The following is a 21370-nucleotide window of genomic DNA, read 5'->3' as shown; positions in this document are numbered from 1 at the left end:
TAAATTCCCTGCTATGCATTCGTTCATACATTTGCCCTATGAGGTCCTAGACGTGAACATTTAATGACATCAAAAACATTAACATCGCAGACGCCGCTGAGCCATTATTATAATATTGTACTGTAGCCCGTCACTAAGTATGGACACAATCATGGTCAACTCTACTGGAGTCTGGGAGCTCCCCTCCCCTCCATCGTGATTCGATTCGTCTCCAGTCTCATCCAGAGATTCGCTTCCGCGTACGATCGCCATGGGCCGTGTCATTCATATGTCGATCATTGACATCGGTTCTCGACCCACACTCGACTCTCGAGTGCTCGAGGGGGTGGAGGGAGGAGGAGCGGAAGAATATCATTTCCCCGACTCGGTCGGGTCGGTCGGTCGTTCGGTCGGTCGAGAGATCCAGATCGTATGCCAGTGGTCTGCGGTGGAGTCTATTGGTAGTATGAGGCCTGAGGGCTGCTGCAGTTGCGAGCAAGGCCGCTGAAATTAACCTCGTAAGTAGATGGGCTGAGGAAAGCAACGAGAGACTTCCAGCCAGATTCTCGCACGATGTTGAAACGCAAGTAACTTAGGTACGCACGAATCGCTTCCGTCGTCCGATCCCAAGTTGCAGGGCCACTAGGTCGAGCGGAAGTAAAACTGAAAGCTTGTTTGAAGGTCGCAGCCGCAGCTGTGTGGCGGTGGCGGGGTGGTGAACGGGCACACTGGCAGTAGCGGACTCGGAGGGTACAAGGTAAGTGGAGGAAGGATCCCCTGAGGCCGTGGAAGATTTCTGCACGGTCAGGGATTGAGCCTCCCCGAAAGCACGACGGAGAGATATCAGCATCGGATAAGATTTTACGTGTTGCCCTGTAGAAAGTCTATCGCAAGTCGACAAGTGAGCATAGATGAGAGAGTATCCGAGGCGAAAGCTCGCAAGTGGCATATGGCTGTGGTATGCCATTGTGAGAAACGACGAGCGTCAGGTGGCGGAGGTCCATGTCCGGAAACCACGGGTTGGGATGGAATAAGACTTCTCCACCACCTTCTCCGAGCTGTGTATCCCCTTCGCAGACGTCGAGATGAAGTTCCTCCTCGCGCGGATCACAGCTATAGCTCTATACATCGACGACTCTATCAACAACGGGAACGCATACGAGGACATGGGTCTCGAGGACTTTGCGCACCGAATCTACGCGGGCGAGGCTCGGTGCTCAGTCTGTTTTATGAGACTATTAAGGAGATTTGTGAGGTGCATGAGGGAGACGCAGTGTTGAGAAGTCTTGCGGTCACGTCGTGGATAAATTATACGAACGCGTGTCTTTTGGAGAAGAGGCTTTTGACGTTCGATGAGGAGGTGCGGGCTAGTCCGTACGATATGGGATACGAGCGGATTTTGGAAGGGAGGAGGGGCCTGAGCCCGGGTGTGGTCGTGAAACCGGAGACGACGCCAGAAGAAGCGGAGGTCAAGTTGTGAGTCTATTGTTTGATGACGCACCGTTTATTTACCACCTTACTGACGGACGGACGGACGTCACGATACCGGTACGTTGGACGCGACTGCCTTATGTAGTCCCCTTTTCCTCCGTAACAGGAATGGCGTCGGAGACGCTTATTCCGCCGCGGTCTTCAAGGCGACTAGGAGCCAGAGATTGCCTTTGACGAGGTTCGTCAAGACCATCCCGGACATGACATACTACATATACGGTGAGTAAAAAAACCATCTACGTCCGGTCGTATATTACAGTAATATGTGAACTGAATATTGCTCACTGTTGCATAGGAGGTCGTCAATGACATACTGTCGTTCTATAAACAGCAGTTAGTAGGCGAAACAGTCAACCTGATCAGTATCCAGCAGAAGCTGTGGAGGGATCGTCAAGGCAGCACGGGACCCGCGGGTGAATGGATACGTTCGGCCTTTTATGCGATGAGATGAGATGAGGGACGCTATCCTGAGGGTCGATAAACATCTCAGGATGGACGTATGCGAGAGGATCGAGAAGGGGGAATTGAAGTGTGAGGATGTGGGTCTCGAGATGGAGGATGTGGCGATTGCGAAGCAGTGGAGGGAGGTATGTAGCGTGGCATCTGGAGAGTCCGCGCTATAAGTTAGATTTTATGGATCTTAGTAGGTATCAGTGAATACAGGAAAACAAGAAGCAACGCTCGCCTGCCGCCTGGCTCTTTGTCCTCATTTTATGATTTCCGGGTAAGTACCAGGCGCTTCAAGTTGAACCAGTCCCCCAGTGAAAACCGAGTCGGAAATCAGGCCTCAGGCACGTCCTCGAACGAATTTAAACTCATCTTCTCTAGATCTTCGAGTACGGCCCACATTGGACAACTCCTGAGGCCTGATTCAGAGGACATGGGGGTCGGTTCGAGTTCAGTGACGTGTTCGATGACTTCAAGTCAGACTGTTTGGCAGGTGTACATATCATATTATGGAAAGGAAAGGATGATGATAAGTACGCTGAGAACTCCACACATTGACACGAGCGAAGCAGGCCATAAGAGAGCTAGCCCAAGCCCGCATCATAAATCGACGTCAACGTCTACGTCTACGTCTATGGTTGAGGTCGACGTTCAGGAGCTTCACATAGCTCGCCGTTCCTTGGTGCAGCGGCGAGTAACATCTGACCGTCGACCGACAGCATCATGATACCGCCGGCAGTCATTATACTAGTATACAGTGTCGTCACAACTGGAGTTCGGGATGTACGAGGATGTGATAAGTGTCGATGTCGAGGGTAGATTGCAACAGGTTTCGAGTCAGCTGCTAGGCAAAAGTCCGTACTGTCGTAGCCTGAGGTCATAGAGGGTCATAGACGATTGATTTTGACTGATAGCCCAGTAGTACCGCCGGCAGTGATTGGACTGAAGTCCAGTGTCGTCACTGCCAGCTGTGGTTCGAAGGCAACAAATACGATAAGTATCCATGAGTCGACGATGGATGCTCCAGCTTTGAGTCAGCGGCTAAGCATACAGTACCCTGGCCCGAGTCGTAGCCTGGGGTCATCGAAAAGTAAGATTCCAGTTAGTACGCTCCACGAAAGAAACGACGGAGAGAACATCCAGCTGAGATCATACCACTGCATTATCTGGCTTTAGAAACTTCGATAAGTCCTATGGAAATATACGTAGACGCGTCGGAGGGCACCACAAGCACAAGTCGAAGAAGCGGGCATGCATATGGGTGGATGAGTCGAAAGACACTGAGAGCGAGGTGCACATGGCTGCTGTATGCCATTGTGAGAAGAGTGCGGGGGACCGACTCCGAACAACACGGGATGTATGGGGTTTGAGGAGAGTTTCATGCCCATTGTGGGTGTCGACGAGAGCAAGCTGCAAGAGCAGGTATGCAGGTAAAAAGGCCAAGGGGAAAGCCTATGAATTACTTATGTGGCGGCGAGTAACCCCTCCGGAAACACCCGAAGACGAGAAAGAAAGACGGAGTACTTGAAGAATACTTATGAGGAGTAGAGCTATGCAATCCAGCATGTCCTATGAGCTCCCAAGAAACGATAAACCCAGTGCACGTAGTAGATGACCGAGTGGAGGTAACAAGAAACGCTCGACGCGGACTTTGCCCGAACTTCTCCGGATGGCAAGGCGCCATCAAATCAAGTTCGCCTAAACCGACAGGGGCAAAAGAAACGAACATACTCTTCATCTTTCTTGTCCACCTCGACCTCGACCTCGAGGACGCTGCCCTCAGCAACCACAGAGCCCGTCCATCCGTCGACGAATGCAGCGACAACAACGTCCGCGATGTCCCGAACCATTGAAGCGCATGGAAGATCCTCGTTCCACGTAATCGAGCCTCGGAGGCTGACCGTAACCCGTCGTGTGCCCATCCTGCAGCTGCAGTAGTACCCACCCTCTTCCTCTCAGACCGGCCTTCTTCCAACGGACTTCGACTGCGGTTCACTCAGCACTCGACCTTCTTTCCTTTCGTCCTTCGTCCTTATTATCCTGCTGCTAGTGCTTCCCTTCCCACTTTCCCTCCCACCCTCCATACGTCAATCGTTTGAGCGGTGAACCCACACGAACATTGACACGCTGCGCAGGATGCACTCCTCCTCCCTCGCACGAACGGTCGTCACTACCCTCGGATGCACGGTCAGTGTGGCGAACGCAGCGGGCACGCTGAAAGCTTCGTTCTCTTCGCATCTTGTTCCCCATAGCGGGAATGCACCGAGCACGAACACTTACGGTGCGTCCGTTCCCTCCTCGTTACGCGACTGAGAGCATTGACGTACGTTGTAAAAAGGCCTGTTCAGTGCGAACTCGACGGCGGATGCACCGACGGACAATGCGGTTTTGAAGGTCGTTACTACAGGTGCGCACTAGCATTCCCCTTCCCCGCAATGCATACTGAACCTCTTTCTTCGGTTTGGGCGAGCAGTTCAGGCAGGAAACAATCAGACTTTCTCGCAGGTCTTGGTTGATACGGGTAGTGCGATTCTATGGGTCGGCGGAGAGGATCCGTATGAAGTTGGGCCGAATACTGTTTCGTACGTTCTCCTTGTCCATCTCCCCCTTTCGCTCCCTCTCCCCATCACATCCCTCTCCATCAACCTGCCGTCTGTCCAACATGACCCGCCACTCACCTCCACTTCCACACATCCCTCCATCCGCTCATCCGCCATATTGACTCTCTCCGTCTCTCCCTCCCTCTCCGTCTCCCTCCCTCTCCGGCGCCCTCTCCCTCTCCATCCCACCTCGCCACTTCACCACACGCAGGATCAACAAAACCTTCAGCGTAGGCTACGGCGCCGGCGGCGTGAACGGCACAGCCTATAACGACACAGTGACCATCGGCGACGCCACAGTGACCTCGCAGATCATCGGCGCGGCGGGGTATTTGACGGGGTTTACGCTCGTTAGTCCGATTGATGGGATTCGTGCGTTTATTCGTCTTTATTCTCTCTCTCGTCCACCCCTCCCTACCCTCCATCCTCCATCCTCCATCCTCCATCCTCCATCCTCCATCCTCCATCCTCCATCCTCCATCCTCCATCCTCCATCCTCCATCCTCCATCCTCCATCCTCCATCCTCCATCCTCCATCCTCCATCCTCCATCCTCCCTGCCCTTTACTTCCTATCCACCCCTCCTCACCCATCACCCTCGAACGTAGTCCGACTCCAACAACTAATCCACATCCATATCCATATCCCGTCCTCACACAGTCGGCCTCGGACCCCCCGGCTCCAACGCAGGCGAAGTCCTAGGGTTCAATGGATCCTCTACACCCACCTTCGTAGAGAACTTGCTCTCCCAGGGCGCGATCGACGAGCCTGTTTTTGGGATTTATGTTAATTCTTTGAATACGAGCGAGGGGAGTGGGCCGATTAATGCGACAGAGGGCAGTGGGAGTGGGAGTGGGGCGCAGGAGATGGGGAGGGGAGAGATCGTGTTTGGGGGGTGGGATGAGGGGAGGGTGGATGGTGCGTCTTTTTTTTTCGTCTTTTCGTTTTCGTGTGATTCGTGATTCGTGATTCGGAGTTGGGGTTGATTTATTTTGTGTGTAGGTCCGTTGACGTGGGTACCACAGAACGAACCTTATAATTTTCATTGGGAGTTTAATGTGCGTGCTTACTAGTATTTTAGTCGCCTTGTCTACTTCGTGCTTATTCCAGTCGCCTTGTCTACTTCTACTTCGTCGCTCACACACTATATATGGATACGCATACGCATACAGGTCTCGAGTTTCGACGTTGGGAATACGACGCTCGTGAATGAGACGACGCCCGCGCGGACGGATACCGGGGTGTTGTCTATCGGACTTCCGATGTACGTTCTATACCCATCCTACTCATCCACCCTTTCTTCCTCTCCACTCTCTTCGAACGCATTCCATCATTCATTACCCTCATCTCACAATCCCCGAACCTTCGCATATCCGCTCACTGTTATAACGTTACAATGATCACAGCGACGCGATCCTAAGCATCGTCTCCTCCACGAACGCGACCTACGTCTCCTCGAACCAATCGACGACATTCCTGGGTTATCTCGCGTTTCCGCCTGCGCCTTCCAACATCACGGACGATAGCGACCTACCTTCATTCACCTTCTACCTCGGGTCCTCATCATCATCATCCGCCTCGTCTTCTTCGTCCTCCTCGTCGTTAAACAGCGATGTCGACATCGACGTGTCAGTAGACGAGGGAGGGGACAGAGGCGAAGCGTTCATCATCCCCCCCTCGCAATACCTCATCCCGCCCTCCCTCTATCCTTCCCTAAACCTAACCACAACATCTGCAACTGGAGCACAAGAGGGAGGAGCAGGGATAAGATACAGCTGGGTGACAAGCGCGGGGTTCGGGGCGTTTAGTCTGGGGCAGAAATGGTTGGAGGGGGTGTATACGGTTTATGATATGGGCGGGAGGAGGGTTGGGTTTGGGCATTTGGTTTGAGGGGGGGTGGGGGAGGGGTTTTGGTTTGAGGGGGTGAGAGGGTGGTGGGAGGGGGGAGGGATGAAGGATGGATTTAATTGAGTCTGACAGACAGATAGATAGGTATACATACCCGCACATTCCTGGACTCGAACAAGGCTCCCTTCGCATTCGGACTGTGTTTCTTGTTTTTGCTCTCCGGTCTTTCCTCTTACCCGCTTTTGCTTTCACGGTCAAATCCAAGGCCACCTTTTTTTCTCTTCTTTGCGGACTTCGTTCGGACCTTTTCACTTTTTCGTTCCATTCCATTTGGTTACTATAAGTACTAAACCCGCAGACGCAGACACATACTTAGGTTGTCGCTCGTCGTTTGGTCCACTATCCGATCCGATACATCGACTCTCGAATAATATGTACCTGTACTACTTACTCATGCAAGAACTCGAAAGAGAAGGAGGATCGCGAAGAGACAGGATATAAGTATTGTGGACTACAATACAAAACGAGACATTAGACACGAGACATTAGACACTAGACACTAGACACTGAACACTAAACACGAGACACGAGCACTTAGACTGGGCGGAATAAGTACTGCGACTTGTGGAAATTATGGGTCGAAAGCATAAAATCATGGAATCGTGAAAATTGAAATCTGAGAGCAAGAAAGCATAAAATCATGAAAATCATGAAAATCATGCAGAACAAGTGGATCAAAATCAAGCGAGATATCCCAATAAAAGCGCCGTAGCGAGCGATGCGACGAGGTTGACCTATATATGTGAGATGTAAGATGGGGGGTGTGAGTTGTGAGTTGTGTACGACAGACGGAAAGAAATACGGCCTCAACACTTCCGTCACTCACCTGATTATTCGTCAATACGTCGATCCCACTGACCACTTTGATCTCCTCCTCCTCCTTCTCCCCCTCCCTCCCCCTCTCCTTATTCCTCTCCTTATTCCCGTCCTTCGAGGTCGAGCCCTCGTCGGTGAGGATCCGATGCGTAGATGTGGAATATTGTGTGCGTTGGAGTGTAGCCCCGAGGAGTGAATCGAGCTACATACAATCGTACTGTCCATCAGTAAGAGCCCCTATCCTCGCCACAGCGGGCCACAACAACTGGAACCCCCCGTCAAACTCAAGTACTCAAGATACTACTCACCATAGACCCAACCAACCCCGCCCCCGCTCCCCAGCCCACCAACGCCATCCCTCCTGATCCTCCTGCTCCTCTTGCTCCTCCCATCCCAAATCCCAGCACCTCCCTACAATTCACATTCTCAGCAACTAAACCGATCCACATCACACCCCCCATAATCGCGCCCCCGCCCACCGAAGCCGCGGTTCCGAGTATGGAGAGACCACCGTTCGTACCGGGGGGAACGGTGCGGAGGGTGGTTAGGAGGATTGGGGGGGTGCGGGAGAGGATGCCGAGTTCGGAGGCGAGGGTGTCGCCGAGGCAGGTTGCGAAGTGGCTGTTGGACGTTGGTGGGTGAGTTGGACGGGGATAGGGGGTGGCGAGGTGGTGTGGCGAAGGAAAGAAAGGAGAAGGGAGAAGGGAGAGAACGTACCCAAGGACGACAAACATCAATTTCCTGCTCAACCCTCCGTTAACGCTCCCATCCACCGGACACCACTCTCCCCTCGCATAATCCCACTCCCCTCCTTCCCCTCCCTCCAACCCACCCAACCACCCCCTCACCACACCCCCCAACCCAAACGGCCATCCCTCCCCCGCCCCAAAAATCACCCCCCAAAGCACACACGCCCCCACCGCCCCCGCACTATTACAAAACACCTGTCCCGCCGTCCTATACCCCGCCCCACCCTCATCATGTCCCTCCTCCAATCTCGCCTTGCGTTGTTTGCCGAGCTTGGTGGCGTAGGATCCTGTGAGGTAGAATGCGACAAGGGAGAGGCCGGGGGTGACGAGGGGGCCGGGGAGGGAGAGGGTGAGGAGGCCGGTGAGGAAGGCGAGGAGGGCGCCGGAGGGGGAGAGGGAGCGTCTACGGAGGCCGGAGAGGGAGAGGTAGGTGGAGAGGAGGAGGGGGATGTAGGGGAATGGCATTTTCGTTGGTGGTGTTCGTGTTGGGGGAGGGAATTGGAGGAGGTCGACCTACTCTTGTAGTGGACGATCTAAGTATACGAGCGCCTTGTTCCATTCCTGAAAGGACAAGCGGCCGTCCGTCGAACGTTTCACATTCATGATGGTTCATCGGATCCACCGATAATCTTATTTCTTCCAGTCGGTGCCCAATCGCGAGTCGTCGTCATGCCCAACTAGTGAGTCAGATAATATCGCGGTGAGCTCGCTATCACCGTCGTCGTTGCGCCCTCACCGCTTTTTTTGTAGATAAATCCATTTGGGCGCCACCGCACCTCGCTGCGTTGCCACACGCCCCTGAACGCAAGCGCCGCCGGCGCTTCTTTTCAACTTTGCCTCGAGCCTCGAACACGTTTTTTACGATCTGCTGTGTTTCTTCGAATTCCTCGCTTGTTCCTCGCCTGCCTGCGACTTGACCGTTCTCGCTCTCGAGCCGGACGACTTTATTTGCCAGTGGACGATCTGCTCGGACTGTGCGACTCTCGACGTCTGACCCCCTGGCATCCATCCATCCATCCATCGGATCCACCGATATAATATAATCTTCTCAATTCTTCTTCAGTTGTTGCCCAATGTTGGCGAGTCGTCGTCACGGTCTGCCAGGTCACCGTCGTTCTCCTTGCACCGTCACAGCTCGTAACTTAGATCCATTCGGGACCTGAGGCCTGAGCTGAGATCGCCTGCGCTTGTTTTCCATCAACTTTGTCGTCGAACACCGTCCATACACGTTTTCTGCTGTGTCTCTTCCGAACAACTCTCGCTTGTTACTGTAACGTTCTGGCTCTCGCTTTCAAGCTCGTTCTCGAGCCGGAGGTCTCTTCACGACGGATTCGAGTCAGCGTCGGGGTAGAGATGCTACGATTTGTACTTAGACGAGTGTCTCGTCCTCGATTTCTCCTTTGGCGGACGATCTGCTCGGACTGTCATTGTGTCAATGCGAGCCGTCAGTGACTTTTTAAACTCGCCGACTGACCCACTGGTATCCATCGGATCCACCGATATACCGTATTAGAATATTCTCGATTCTTCTATGTACAGTCGCTGCCCCATCGCAGGTCGTCGTCATGCTCGAGCTCGCACAGTGAGTCAGATATGGTTGTACTTAGGCTCGCTATTGGTTCGACTTCACCGTCATCTCCCTACGTATCACCGTCCGTTGCACACTCACGTCTTTTTCTTTTTCTTTTTTCGTGGATAGATCCATTTGGTGCGCCACACACCCCTGAACGCAAACGTTGGCGCTTCTTTCTCAACTTTGCCTCTCGATTCAGAACACAATTTCTTCGGTGTCTCTTCCTTCCTCGCTCGTTCCCCGCCAGTCCTGGACCTCTGAAGCCTAACTCTCGCTCTCGCTCTCGAGTTGCAGGATTTTCTGAACGATGGGCTCGAGTCGACGCCATCAACGTAACCCTCAGATAGTACTGGTCTGAGGCTGATCGTCGTCGCCCTGGATTCAGACGGCGACGCGTTCTCGAGTACTCTACATGACTGGGAGTTTCCGTGTCTGCAGCCGCTGTGCCTACCGACCTGATACCTGTTAGCATTGCGAGAGTAGATTATCACTGTGGATGGATGGATGGTACTTATATTGTATCGCACTTGTATAGCTCGGCACTGTTCATGCCCATCCTATACTGGAAGGCTGGACGAATAAGCTTAAGTTACTCTGTCAAGTACTTCTACAGAAATCTCTCTCTCAGGATGGACGAGTACGTAACCTTCAACAAAGCCTGTCCAGATGCTATGTGCTCACACTGGCGGGACAACACGTATGGAAACGGCATTTTCAACGCGAGTATAACCGTGCTGTCCGGTGTCGATGGCCTTCTTGTGTCCGAGTCGTGAGGAGTTACAGTTGGAACTTTAATCGTAGGAACGGACGTCGAGCGTGATCATGAGTGGCCACTGGAGGGATTCTCGCGGGCTAGTTTTTGAGTAAGTACTCTATCGTTCGCGGGGGATGACGAACGCGGACGAGGATGAAGAACATGATGGTGGTGGTGGGTATGTGGGACTCGTTGTCTATGCTTCTGTACGTGGTTGATATTTATACTTATACAGCACCACGTACGGCTCCTCCGGCTGAGTCGGTCTTCAAATCCTGTCGACGTTTCATCTACTGGGATGTCCATCGGGAAGCATTCATTCTTGATTCGGAGGTGCATCCTTTCCGACGACGACCGACAGATCCACCCCTACATACGAGCTTACAACTTTCCCGCCGCAGCACTTTTCGGGGATGAGTGCCACTGCGGCATCGGTTTCAAGCGTACTCCCTCCCGTCGTCACACATCCCCCGGGACCGTAACTGTCGATCCTTTATGATTATTTTTTCTCACTCTATGTAGGACATCTGGATCGCTGTGTCGTCCGTGGTGAGTCGACGCACCCAAGTTACATTAAACCTGTGCGCCATACAGCTCTGAATCATGTTACTTTTCGTCGAAGCAAGAAGGGCCAGCATCTTTGCCTTCGACGTATACATACAATGCCAGGAACCCTCCCGACGTCCTTCATCCGCCGGGACGTCCATCGGAATGTAAGTTGTTTCTCAGGCTCAGGCTTGTGGACGCGATTTTTTTTTCGTGTATACAGTACGAGGACGAGACAGCTACGAAGATCGTAGGATTGAGGTCCCATTCAAGTTATCGACGGCTTCAAATCAGACTCTTCGTGTTCGGCCTCAGGAAGCGAAACGCTTGTTGTATTTCTTACCTCTCGACGCACGCCGTCCTCCACTTCGCAAAGATCCTCTACGGTCCGTACTTTCTGGTGAGTCGATCCTGCCTTCTTCGCACCGCCATCGACCTCTTCCGACGCCGCTTCTTCTTCAGCCCGATTACGGTAGGTAAATCACAATTGTGTACATCGTTTCCACATTCGCCCCGAGCACACAAAGTTCGCCCCGCCCGCCCGAGGAACGTCCGAGCTTATTCTAACAGACCCTGTGTAGATCTTCGGGACCATGGCTTCTGTCCGTCAGCACCTCTTATGCAGTGTTCACACATCCTCTCCCCACGACCACTTTCGAACTTCGAAGCCCCACGGCATCGGACCTTGTTACTCTGCTCTGTCCGTGGGACAGCATGCGATTGGGCCCTACACTTGACACTACTCGTTCCATTTCCGCTCTTCATCGGGGTTTGCTTACAAACGAACTTTTCGACCGGCGACCTCTGTGACGTTTTTGCTCTGGATCTGACCCTGTGAGTGCGATGCTGTTCGTCCGATGGACTTCGGGAGAGGGTGCAGGATGTGGATTGAGCGAGTATCATGTGGTAGAAGTGCAGTGCACCACAGGACCTTTGTCAAACTAGTCAGCCAACCCACGGACTGGTATAAATAGTAGTACAATGACCGTTCTGCTTCTTCAAGTTCTTTATTCCCCTCTTCTCATCTCACTCTTTGCTTCCCCTTTGCTTTCATCACTACTTGAAAGTTGATAGGCCATCAAATCGAACGATGTCCCAGGTCCTTCTCGGGCTGTTCTCTCTCCCGATATTGGGAGGCCTGTTTCTACTGTTGAGGGCGATCAGACATTGGGTTAGGCAGGCGCATTTGAGGGCTGTTGTTCCGGGGCCGGCGCGGACGTCGCTCGTCGCTGGTGAGTGTTAAACGTTAGGACTTCCATCCTGAGGCCGATTATGGATCGTGGATTGTGATGGGAAACTACAAGTAAGTATATACTGACGAGGATTTTATTCCAGGCAATCTCAAACAACTGTTCAATCTGGACGCGTGGGGATTCCTACGGGAGATCGCGACGTATGGAAAGGTCGTGAGGATATTGGGTTTGTTCGGCGTGAGTTGGCGCATGACTTTTGTCATCTCATCTCGTGACTGTTGGGCCCAGGGCTGGATGTTTCAAGTTGCTCGATGTTGACATTCGTTCAAACTGCAGGACACGCAATTGTACGTGAGCGATCCGAAAGCCTTGCACCATATCCTCGTCAAGGATCGATACATCTATGACGAGACGGACATGTTCATCACGTGCGTATACGTTCGAATGTGTCCCCAGTCCCCACTTCTTCTCGATGAAAGACTTCCTCTGATAACCTTTTTGGGTGTGCATTATAAATAGTTCGAATAGCCTCGTGTTTGGCATGGGCCTGCTTTCGACCCGGGGTGAACATCATCGCAAACAGCGTAAACTCCTGAATCCGGTGTTTTCGATTAAACATATGCGATATATGTTGCCCATCTTTCATGGGATCTCACACCAGGTAAGGCCGTCCGAAGTCTCCGCTCGTCGAACTGACTGTCAACTTGGCTAACGAACGTGATATGTGCGTGTATCTGTGCGGTAGCTCTGCGACGTCTTCCAGAAGAAGATCGCAAGTGGCACTCAAGAGATCGACGTTCTGGACTGGATGACCCGTGTTGCGTTGGAACTCGTCGGACAAGGAGGATTAGGTTATTCGTTCGAGTCTCTCGATGAGAATTCATCGAATTTGTATGGAAACGCGATGAAGGATTTCGTGTCCGTACTTTCTCCTCTTATTTTCCCATTCTCTCGTCTCCTCTTCCTTCCTACTCATTTGTATACTCCATCATTGACCTCGCTCGACGCTGACACCCCCGAATAGACCCACCGTCGCCTCCATCCAGCTCATCCGCCAACTTCTCCCCTGGTTCTCCAACATCGGCACCCCCACCTTCCGGCGCTACATCGCGCAGAACCTGCCATTCAAGCGTCTGAACCGCCTCGTCGAGTTATCGGATATCATGGACGAGACGTCGAATGCGATATTGAGCGCGAAGAGGAAGGCGTTGGAGAAGGGAGATGACGCGGTCGTGCATCAGGTAGGAGAGGGACGGGATATTATGAGTATTCTTAGTGGGTTTTTGTTTTTACGTTTCGGCGTAGAGCTCTGAATAGGGATTGAAGTGTGACTGATGCGAAAAACCTTTGGTGGGGGTATTTTTCTAGTGAAAGCGAATATGGAGGCTTCTGAAGAGGATCGCTTGCCCGATTCGGAGCTCACAGCTCAGATGTCGTACGTCACTTTCTCCTCTTCACTTCGTCTATACCATAATAATGATGATTGACCGCGAACATGAACAATAGCACCCTCATCTTCGCGGCAATGGACACGACTTCCAACGCCCTCTCGCGCATCATCCATACTCTGTCCGAGAACCAGGACGCACAGGACAAGTTGCGCGCAGAGCTCATCAAGGCGCGGAAGGAGGCCGATGGTGATTTGGATTATGATACTCTGCATGAGCTGCCGTACATGGAGGCGGTCTGTCGGGAGACTCTTCGTCTGTAAGGACCTTTTGAGTTATTTCATGTAGATTTTATCAGCGCTGATTCGAAGACATCTGCAGATATCCTCCCGTGCTTCACATGTTCAGGACGTACGTCGTTCGCCATACCGCCTCTATTATACGAATCATAGCTCACTGACATCACACAAAAAAATTGGCTTTTTTTCTTTGCGTCGTTCCGCCACAGAACCCGAAAGGACGTCGTGCTCCCACTCGGAACTCCCATCGCCACCAAAGACAGCCTCCTCTCCGAGCTCTTCATCCCCGAAAACACGAACGTCATCGTCGGGATCAAAGCCGTCAACTGCGACGAGACGATCTGGGGCCCGGACGCGAACGAGTGGAAGCCTGAGAGGTGGCTTGGGCCTCTTCCGGAGAGCGTGACCAGCGCTGGGATCCCGGGGGTTTATTCGAATACGTGCGTGTTGTGTTGCATGCTGTGTGCATTCACGTCATGTTAGGTTACTTACTTATGGCAATGTGGACATGTAGGTTGACGTTTTTGGGTGGAGGACGGGCGTGCATGTGAGTTCTCCTTTCCATGATCACTCGGTCAAGTTACTGACCGACCTATTGCAGCGGGTTCAAGTTCTCACAATTGGAGATGAGTACGTTTCCTTTCATCGTTCCCATATGTATCCTTCTTTTGAGATTGAGAATAGCTTGCTAATATATATTCGTCATGCAGAAGTCGTCCTCGCCCTCCTGATCTCGACATTCCGCTTCTCTCCCGGGAAGACGAAGTATTCATTCAAGTCGAGCAATATCGTCACGCCCATGGTGAATGGGAAGCCCGGCATGCCTCTTCACATTGAGCTGGCGTGAATTGAGTTTGAGGAGTTAGGGAGGGATTGAGGAGGCAATGAGTAATGTTGGTACGGATGAGTTGAACGATAAATCCGGATGTCTACTCGCCTTGTATATAATATACGTATGCTTTGCTTCGATAAAGAACGTGGGCATTTTGTGATATCTACTACATATTTTCCTGTGAGGTAAATGGACAGGGTAAGTATGTGGATATATCGGCAAATATATGCTATGGGGTACTCGTGGAAACATATATATGTTGTTAGTGTAGATGATTGGAGTGTAGCGAGGAAGGAATTGTGATGATAAGCACGTGAGGAGTCAGCAAACAGTTTTTTCTACGCACAAAAGAAAAACTGGGTGCCCGTTGACTTACCCTGTTCAAGAGTGAAACGAAAACCATCATAAGGGTAGCGTTCATCCAATTCTCGACTTCTCGGTGACCTTGGCTCTCGCAGTCTCCTTGTATTTGTTGAGCAAGAAGTTCGACTCCGAGTGAACAAACAAAACTTGGATGGATTGGCCCAGGGGTAACTCACGCGCAGGCGTGCAAATGAAATACGGACATGTTTTATCAGTAATTGTTGATACGAACAAAAGAACTTATAACTCACGTATTCAGAGACGCCCATCCACGGCTCGATAGATCTCACATCAGAGACCGTCGTATTTGTTTGAACCCTCGTGGCATCTTGTTCGGAGACGTCCTTCAAGGACAAAGATAGAGAGACATACGTACGCCAAACGCTCCCCTATCACCCCCGCCACCGACACAGAGCGCGGCCCATCGCGAGCTTTCGTCGACCAGAAATCGATTATTCGCAACACGTAGGGTCAGGATATGAGCGGTCCCCAGAGCCCAGCACCCACAAGCACTCGAGAGTACACACAAACTACACCGTATGTTAGCCTCGGATGGACGGACCATCGTTGGTTATCAACTAAGGCATATAATGCAATAGCTGACCACGGGTGGCTCATCTGCATGTACCACCCACACGTCGAACGAGCACACAGAGACGTACGAGCCATGAGTGACGAACGCTGAACGTCCGAACACTGGGCATAGACGAGTCTGCGGAAGTTGAGAGGAGTGGGTGTCGAGGTTGTGGGCTTTAGTGCTGAGATGGAGTAAGCAGAAGAGTAAGGGAGACAGGATGAGGAATATCTCGCGATTTAGTGAGGGTTTATATGGGCGAGAGTGAGAGTTGTCTCAGACTGGCGGGCGCAGGCCAGTGTGGACGAGAAACTGGCAGGAACCGCCGTAGGTGAGACATCGAGACAGATCGAGACACTGAGACCCGAGTAATATATCTGCGCCTAGATGAGACTAACAATTTAGTGCCTCCGGTTTCTCCGAGAAAGCCTCAATTGAAAACATGACATTGCAACTAGAGGCGGGAAGAAGTGTTGAACGTGACGATTCGAGTTGAAAAACACACAAGCCCGGCGGGCAGCATCGTGAGGTATACACCAGGCACACTTACACCATTTCAGATAGAGAAGTCAACGTTGAGGACGTATCCTCAAAGAAGTATCAGATCAGACAGCAGAGTCCAAGGGCAGACCCTTGCAAGCCATGGACAAGGAGAGAAAGTCAAGAAAAACTTGCACGAACAGAAAGTTGATATGCCCGGCTAAAGCCGAAACCCGAGGGGTAGGCGTGCGCCACTGCATGCATGTTGCCCGCGAGTCTTGTGGCGTTCAACGTTCAACATTCACCATGAATGTGTCGAAATGCGACATGATAGTAGAGGCCTAGTTCATCAATTTATCCATACGACTGAAATGCCATACGGCATCATATAATTCTCGATCATTGACTCTAGCCACATTCAGACAACGCCAGAAGGACTCGAATACTTGCACCACATCTTAGACTTCACCCGAATCAGTACAACGTGTGCTACTTCCCTAGCTACCAATATAACTCCGCGCTACATGTGTATCGTGATCGCCACCGATGCTCACATAGCCGAGACAATCAATGGCAAGGAAGGCCGACCATCCAGGAACGGAGCGGCAATACTGCTCGATTTCCATTCGATGTGGGTCTCTTTCTCCGATGGTGAGTACTTAAAATTCATGATAAGGCACGAAAGGACGACCTCTGTTAGAAAGTCCATCAGCAAGAATCTACCTGAGGTGAATTCCGGGACGGAGACGTACTCATTTCCAACTCTGAGAACTTGAATCCACTAGAAATACAAAGAGTGCGGTTAGCACAAGCGGTAGCATGGAGCGAAATCAAACTCACATGCAAGCTCTTCCACCTCCTAAGAATGTCAAACTAGAAATAAATACGAGTATTAATTTATATATTGAGCCACAGGTTTAGATTAGTGACGCACGTATTCGCATACACCCCAGGAATTCCAGCGTTTATGACATTCTCCGGTAGCGGTGCGAGCCATCTCTCAGGCTTCCATTCGCCTGCATCAGGGCCCCATATATCTACATCTCTGTTGACTGCTAAAATGGAGACGATTATGTTCGTGTTTTTGGGTATGAAGAGTTCCGAGACTAGATTTCCCTTGATAGTGATCGGGGAGCCGAGGGGAAGGATGACGTCTTTGCGAGTCCTGTTGAAGACATATATGTGGTGAGCAAGGGAGAGAACCACAATTTTAACGAATCGGGCATACGTTCGTGGTATCTGCGCAATAGGGGGATACCTAGCAGTGAAGTGAGATTAATCTTGCGTGACTTGCGTCAGACGTTGATGAGGTCGACTTACAAACGAAGAGTCTCACGACAGACGGCCTCAAGGAACGGTAGCCCCATGAGATGTTCATAGTCGAGATTACCATCAGCTGCCTTGCGGGCATCTACCAACTCCGCACGAAGACGTTCTTGAAGTTCTTGCCTCTGCGACAGGAGATGTAAAATCCGAGATAGAGCGGAAGATGTTGTATCCATTGCTGCGAAGGTGAGTGTTCTTCGATACGTCCGTGAAGTGTCAGTACTGGTTATTCATACGAATGGGGAGCGACATACGAAATCTGGCCCAATATCTCCTCCTCGGGCAAGCGATCCTGCTCCGAAGCCTCCATGTTTGCTTTTACTATAGCCAACCATATGAGTCAACATCTGATTTCGTTGGGGACGAAAGGGGAAAAGACTCACGTAGTACACTCAAAATATCTCGACCCTCTCCGACCTGATGTACGACCGCATCGTCACCTTTTTCGAGCGCCGCCATCTTTGAGCCCAATATTTCCCTCGACGTTTCATCGATAATATCTGTCAGGTATGCTAGGCGATTGAAGTCCGGCCAGGGAATGTTACGAGCGACCCAACGACGCATGGTCGTCGTGCCCAAGTCAGATACCCAGGGGAACAGCTGACGGAAGACGTTCAGTTTGGTCGTGGTAGGTCTAGGAGGGGGAAAGACGAGCCAATGGTATTAGATAGGGTGTTATAATAGTGTATGAGAAAGTCCCAAGGAGGATGGGACGAACATGAGGTTTTTCAGAGCAGAGCTATATCGGTTCTCAGAGTTTTCGTCGAGACTGTTGAACGAATATCCTAGGCCACCTTGGCCAATGAGTTCGAGTGCGACCCGAGTATTCCACTCAAGGACGTCAATTTCAGCTGACCTACTGGCGAGTTTGTCCTGCAGTACATCTACTAACTAGATGCAGCAGTAAAAGGGTAGTATTTATACGTCAGACTCAATGGCAGTAACACTGGTCTGAAGAAGACCCACCTGATCAGAGATCTTGTAAAAGGTTGGAAGCATGTAACGCATATGCTTGATCGAGAAAACAGTGTTGAGGAGCTTCCTCTGGCGACGATGATGCTCTCCTAACGTACTCAGCAACCCCAGTCCAAAGATTGCTGCATTGGACCTAGACATGAAGACGACTATCGTCAGTGTCTTGTAGACTAGAAATCATACATAACTTACTTAAGGAATACCTCGCTCTCCTCGAATATATACTGATCCTTGATGAGGATATGGTATAGAGCCTTCGTGTCCCAGACATACAACTGTGTGTCCTAGGTGTGCAAAGACGATATGCATCGATGAATTGATACCTTGTATAGAACGGGTCTGATGCCTTACCCAAAACAAGCCCCATATCTTGACAACCTTTCCGTACGTCTTCGCGATTCGACTGTGGAACTGCCATGAGTTCAATCCAAAAAGTGTCTTGATATTACCTACAACAAATGGATGCAGACTTAGTTCGAGCGACAGTAGGTGAAAATGAGAGTCGGCGACATACCAGATATCAACGAATCTCGTTTCGGACCAGGAATATCGTGCAAAGAGGCCTGTCTGACGTACTGTCTTATGACACGAACAGCAACAAAGAGTAAAAACTGCAAAGGGAGAGATAACAACCCCAGGAGTACTTGAAGTGCCAGCGACATGGTAGAGGGGCTCGTGATGTTGGCAGATCGGAATGCGTGAACGCAATAAAGAGAGGAAGTGATGCAACCCACAGGGTTCATGGTCGCTTTTATAAGTAAAGCACCGGACGGACAAGGATACCCACAGTCTGTTCAATAACGGTAAATCAGGTTCTGGGCCTCGCAACGAGTCAACACTCACTGAATTGGCTTCCCTAGTCATCCATCGTCCAATATCTCCATCACCAAGATCTCAGCTAGTCTGTGTCAACGAAGTTATTCTAGCCGTGTTTTTCGCCATGATCTCCGTCGCGAGAAGCTGGTCCCGGAGTTGTTCTCCGCGCTCCTCCGCAAAATACGGGAAGCGTTGAGATGGTGTACTAAGAATTGCTGACGATTACTGTGGCGCGTCGTGTACAAAACACGTAGAATGACTCTTGTCGACCATGACTCGACTGGAACAGATGTCGATATCCCCTTAAGCTTTTGGTGTATATAAAGAGAGAGAAAAGAAGGTCGCTAAATCATGAAAATCTACTTAGTCGTTCCCATTAGTCGTGCCCAGAAAGCGTGTCGACAGAAGTTCAAGTGTCGCGACACGGTGTGCACCGTTGCAGATGCGGAAGCCAGCATGGAATATGAGTCTTCAAGCAAGGCAGTAGATTTGAGTTTGAGTAGACGATAAAATTCAATTGAAAATGAAGAAACCGGCGTGCAGGCCATGGACGAGGGGAGAAAGTCAAGAAAAGTCAAGAAAGTTGGAAGTCGGAACAGACACGGCACCCCCGGCTGGAGCCGAGAATCCGAGGGGTCGGCGTACGCCACAGGGATGTGACTTAGGTGGCGCTCACCATCGAAACTGGTTCTCTTTCCTCCATCCATCTCTCACTTATAGTTACACTCGAAGCTCGGGCACTTGGGATCTCGGTGCGATTATTTGTTCGATCAGACGAGCGTAGAATGGTTATCAGGATCGAAGCTGGTACCTCCGCTTGTAGGACATTTCTGCTTTACTAGTATGAAAATTCCTACGTGTTCGTATTCAACTACTTGCTATATTCATTACAAATATCCTGCGACTTCGCTCATACCAGTCACCGCAGACCCCCGGAGTTACAATCCTTCCACCCACGCCTCCAACTTCTCATTCACCTCCTTCGCATGGCTCAAGATCACCCAATGGTCGGCCGCAAACTCAACCCTTGTCATCGGTCCCTTCGCGAACTGTTGGAATCCGCGATCGAAAAGAGCGGGAAGGCAAAGGTGGTCCTGGACCGCAGCACCATAAAAGACGGGCTGGTTAATGACATAGGCTTCTCTGGGGATTTCTGGTGACGCAGAAAAGCAGGGTTAATTGATGCGTGAGGAGAGAGTGAGGAGATGGACTAAGAAAAGAGTGGAAGATACGAAGGGACAAAACATACGTTTATCGTCCTCGACCACGGCGTCACTCGTCATTACCTTGTACCAGTACGTCGGCGCTTCGAACCCCCCGTTGACGAATGCCTTCTTGATGTATTCCTTGTCCTCCTCCGTGATATATGACGGAAGCGGTGTTTGTTTCCCGCTCTCGATCCAAGCTTTCGCTGCTCCCGCAGGCCCGAGGTGTTCTGCCCATACTTTCGAGTCGGAGGGAAAGAGAAGGCTGAAGAACGAGTCGAACTACGAGAATAGAGACAATATGAGTAGCTGGTGTGAACGGAATTGCGTGAGATACGAACCTTGTCCTCGAGAACCTTGGCTGTATCATCCTCAGAGAACCAAGTCTGATAACCCGTAATGTCACGCTTCACCAATCCTTTGATCATCTGGTTCGTTTGCGTCCAGTTCGCTACCACGTTAGGCGGACTGTAGCCTACTGCGAAGAACGCAAAGGAAGTGAAACGGTCCGGGTAGAAGTTTGCGAGGCGAGAGGCGACTCGACAACCCCTGTTCATCGCTGCGTCAGGACTGGCGATGACTTTTCAGGGAGATACAAAAGGACGTTGAACCTACCAGTCGTGTGCCACGCAGACTGCGCTCTGTACCCCCTCACCATCCATCAAATCTACAATATCTTTCGCCAAGCCACTTCCGACGTACGCCTTCACTTCGAGCGGCTTGTCCGTTCCTCCATACCCCAGCATATCGGGAACAATCAGTCCATAGCCCTTCGCTTTGAAGTACGCAACTTGGTGGCGCCAGTCGTTCGATGTCGATGGGAAGCCGTGCAGGAAGACGAGCGTTGGTTTGGAGTCGGTGGGCGCAGAGTGGTAGTATGAATAAGTGTAGCCTCGTGAGGTCTTATGGGTCTTGTAGGATGCAGGGTCGAGGTTTGGGGTCATGTTGCCAGAGTTACTAGGCCAAGATGACAGTCGGATCAGGGAGATGAATGGTGGTAAGCCCTTGCATGCTGAGGCTTATAAGGACGAGCGTCAGATGGAATGGAGCCTGTCAG

The 21370-nt window shown here is 51.3% G+C and overlaps 8 protein-coding genes across 8 annotated transcripts; 3 read left to right on the top strand and 5 right to left on the bottom strand.

Moving 5' to 3' along the window:
- Positions 1–1594: 1594 nt before the first annotated feature.
- Positions 1595–3767, bottom strand: STEHIDRAFT_158634 (uncharacterized protein; the record flags this gene model as incomplete). The annotated part of the gene is made up of 4 exons (XM_007306015.1): positions 1595–1678; positions 1756–1791; positions 1896–2073; positions 3649–3767. The coding sequence occupies 4 exons, from the start codon at positions 3765–3767 to the stop codon at positions 1595–1597; spliced, it is 417 nt and encodes a 138-aa protein (XP_007306077.1).
- Positions 3660–6423, top strand: STEHIDRAFT_169792 (acid protease). Its single transcript, XM_007306014.1, has 8 exons — positions 3660–4198; positions 4256–4324; positions 4391–4499; positions 4729–4889; positions 5177–5434; positions 5519–5574; positions 5689–5780; positions 5923–6423. Exons 1-8 carry the CDS (start codon positions 4054–4056, stop codon positions 6404–6406), a joined length of 1374 nt encoding a protein of 457 aa, XP_007306076.1. The 5' UTR covers positions 3660–4053; the 3' UTR covers positions 6407–6423.
- Positions 6424–6711: 288 nt separating this feature from the next.
- Positions 6712–8454, bottom strand: STEHIDRAFT_169791 (uncharacterized protein; the record flags this gene model as incomplete). The annotated part of the gene is made up of 4 exons (XM_007306013.1): positions 6712–7158; positions 7251–7442; positions 7549–7861; positions 7958–8454. The coding sequence occupies 4 exons, from the start codon at positions 8452–8454 to the stop codon at positions 7105–7107; spliced, it is 1056 nt and encodes a 351-aa protein (XP_007306075.1). The 3' UTR covers positions 6712–7104.
- Positions 8455–10730: 2276 nt separating this feature from the next.
- STEHIDRAFT_122860 (uncharacterized protein) lies at positions 10731–11262 on the bottom strand. The gene is made up of 2 exons (XM_007306012.1): positions 10943–11262; positions 10731–10865 (listed from the first exon to the last, which is right to left on the bottom strand). Exons 1-2 carry the CDS (start codon positions 11021–11023, stop codon positions 10776–10778), a joined length of 171 nt encoding a protein of 56 aa, XP_007306074.1. The 5' UTR covers positions 11024–11262; the 3' UTR covers positions 10731–10775.
- Positions 11263–11904: 642 nt separating this feature from the next.
- STEHIDRAFT_122859 (cytochrome P450) lies at positions 11905–14734 on the top strand. Its single transcript, XM_007306011.1, has 13 exons — positions 11905–12094; positions 12198–12292; positions 12392–12483; positions 12575–12716; positions 12801–12973; positions 13080–13330; positions 13424–13490; positions 13562–13762; positions 13825–13854; positions 13952–14182; positions 14257–14289; positions 14344–14372; positions 14453–14734. Exons 1-13 carry the CDS (start codon positions 11953–11955, stop codon positions 14587–14589), a joined length of 1623 nt encoding a protein of 540 aa, XP_007306073.1. The 5' UTR covers positions 11905–11952; the 3' UTR covers positions 14590–14734.
- A 1807-nt stretch (positions 14735–16541) lies between these two features.
- Positions 16542–18954, bottom strand: STEHIDRAFT_169789 (cytochrome P450; the record flags this gene model as incomplete). The annotated part of the gene is made up of 13 exons (XM_007306010.1): positions 16542–16684; positions 16744–16772; positions 16832–16864; positions 16926–17156; positions 17220–17249; positions 17312–17512; positions 17572–17638; positions 17701–17951; positions 18036–18208; positions 18284–18425; positions 18485–18576; positions 18644–18741; positions 18807–18954. 13 exons carry the CDS (start codon positions 18952–18954, stop codon positions 16542–16544), a joined length of 1638 nt encoding a protein of 545 aa, XP_007306072.1.
- Positions 18955–18962: 8 nt separating this feature from the next.
- On the top strand, positions 18963–19644 carry STEHIDRAFT_122858 (uncharacterized protein). The gene is made up of 2 exons (XM_007306009.1): positions 18963–19082; positions 19136–19644. Exon 2 carries the CDS (start codon positions 19460–19462, stop codon positions 19616–19618), a length of 159 nt encoding a protein of 52 aa, XP_007306071.1. The 5' UTR covers positions 18963–19082; positions 19136–19459; the 3' UTR covers positions 19619–19644.
- Positions 19645–19964: 320 nt separating this feature from the next.
- On the bottom strand, positions 19965–21291 carry STEHIDRAFT_122857 (alpha/beta-hydrolase). Its single transcript, XM_007306008.1, has 4 exons — positions 20929–21291; positions 20655–20862; positions 20358–20595; positions 19965–20261 (listed from the first exon to the last, which is right to left on the bottom strand). The coding sequence occupies exons 1-4, from the start codon at positions 21255–21257 to the stop codon at positions 20047–20049; spliced, it is 990 nt and encodes a 329-aa protein (XP_007306070.1). The 5' UTR covers positions 21258–21291; the 3' UTR covers positions 19965–20046.
- Positions 21292–21370: the final 79 nt, after the last annotated feature.

This window comes from Stereum hirsutum, assembly GCF_000264905.1.
Source record: "Stereum hirsutum FP-91666 SS1 unplaced genomic scaffold STEHIscaffold_10, whole genome shotgun sequence".
Lineage (NCBI taxonomy): Eukaryota > Fungi > Basidiomycota > Agaricomycetes > Russulales > Stereaceae > Stereum > Stereum hirsutum.
Note: the sequence above shows the minus strand (reverse complement) of the source record. Positions and strands in the feature narration are given on the sequence as shown.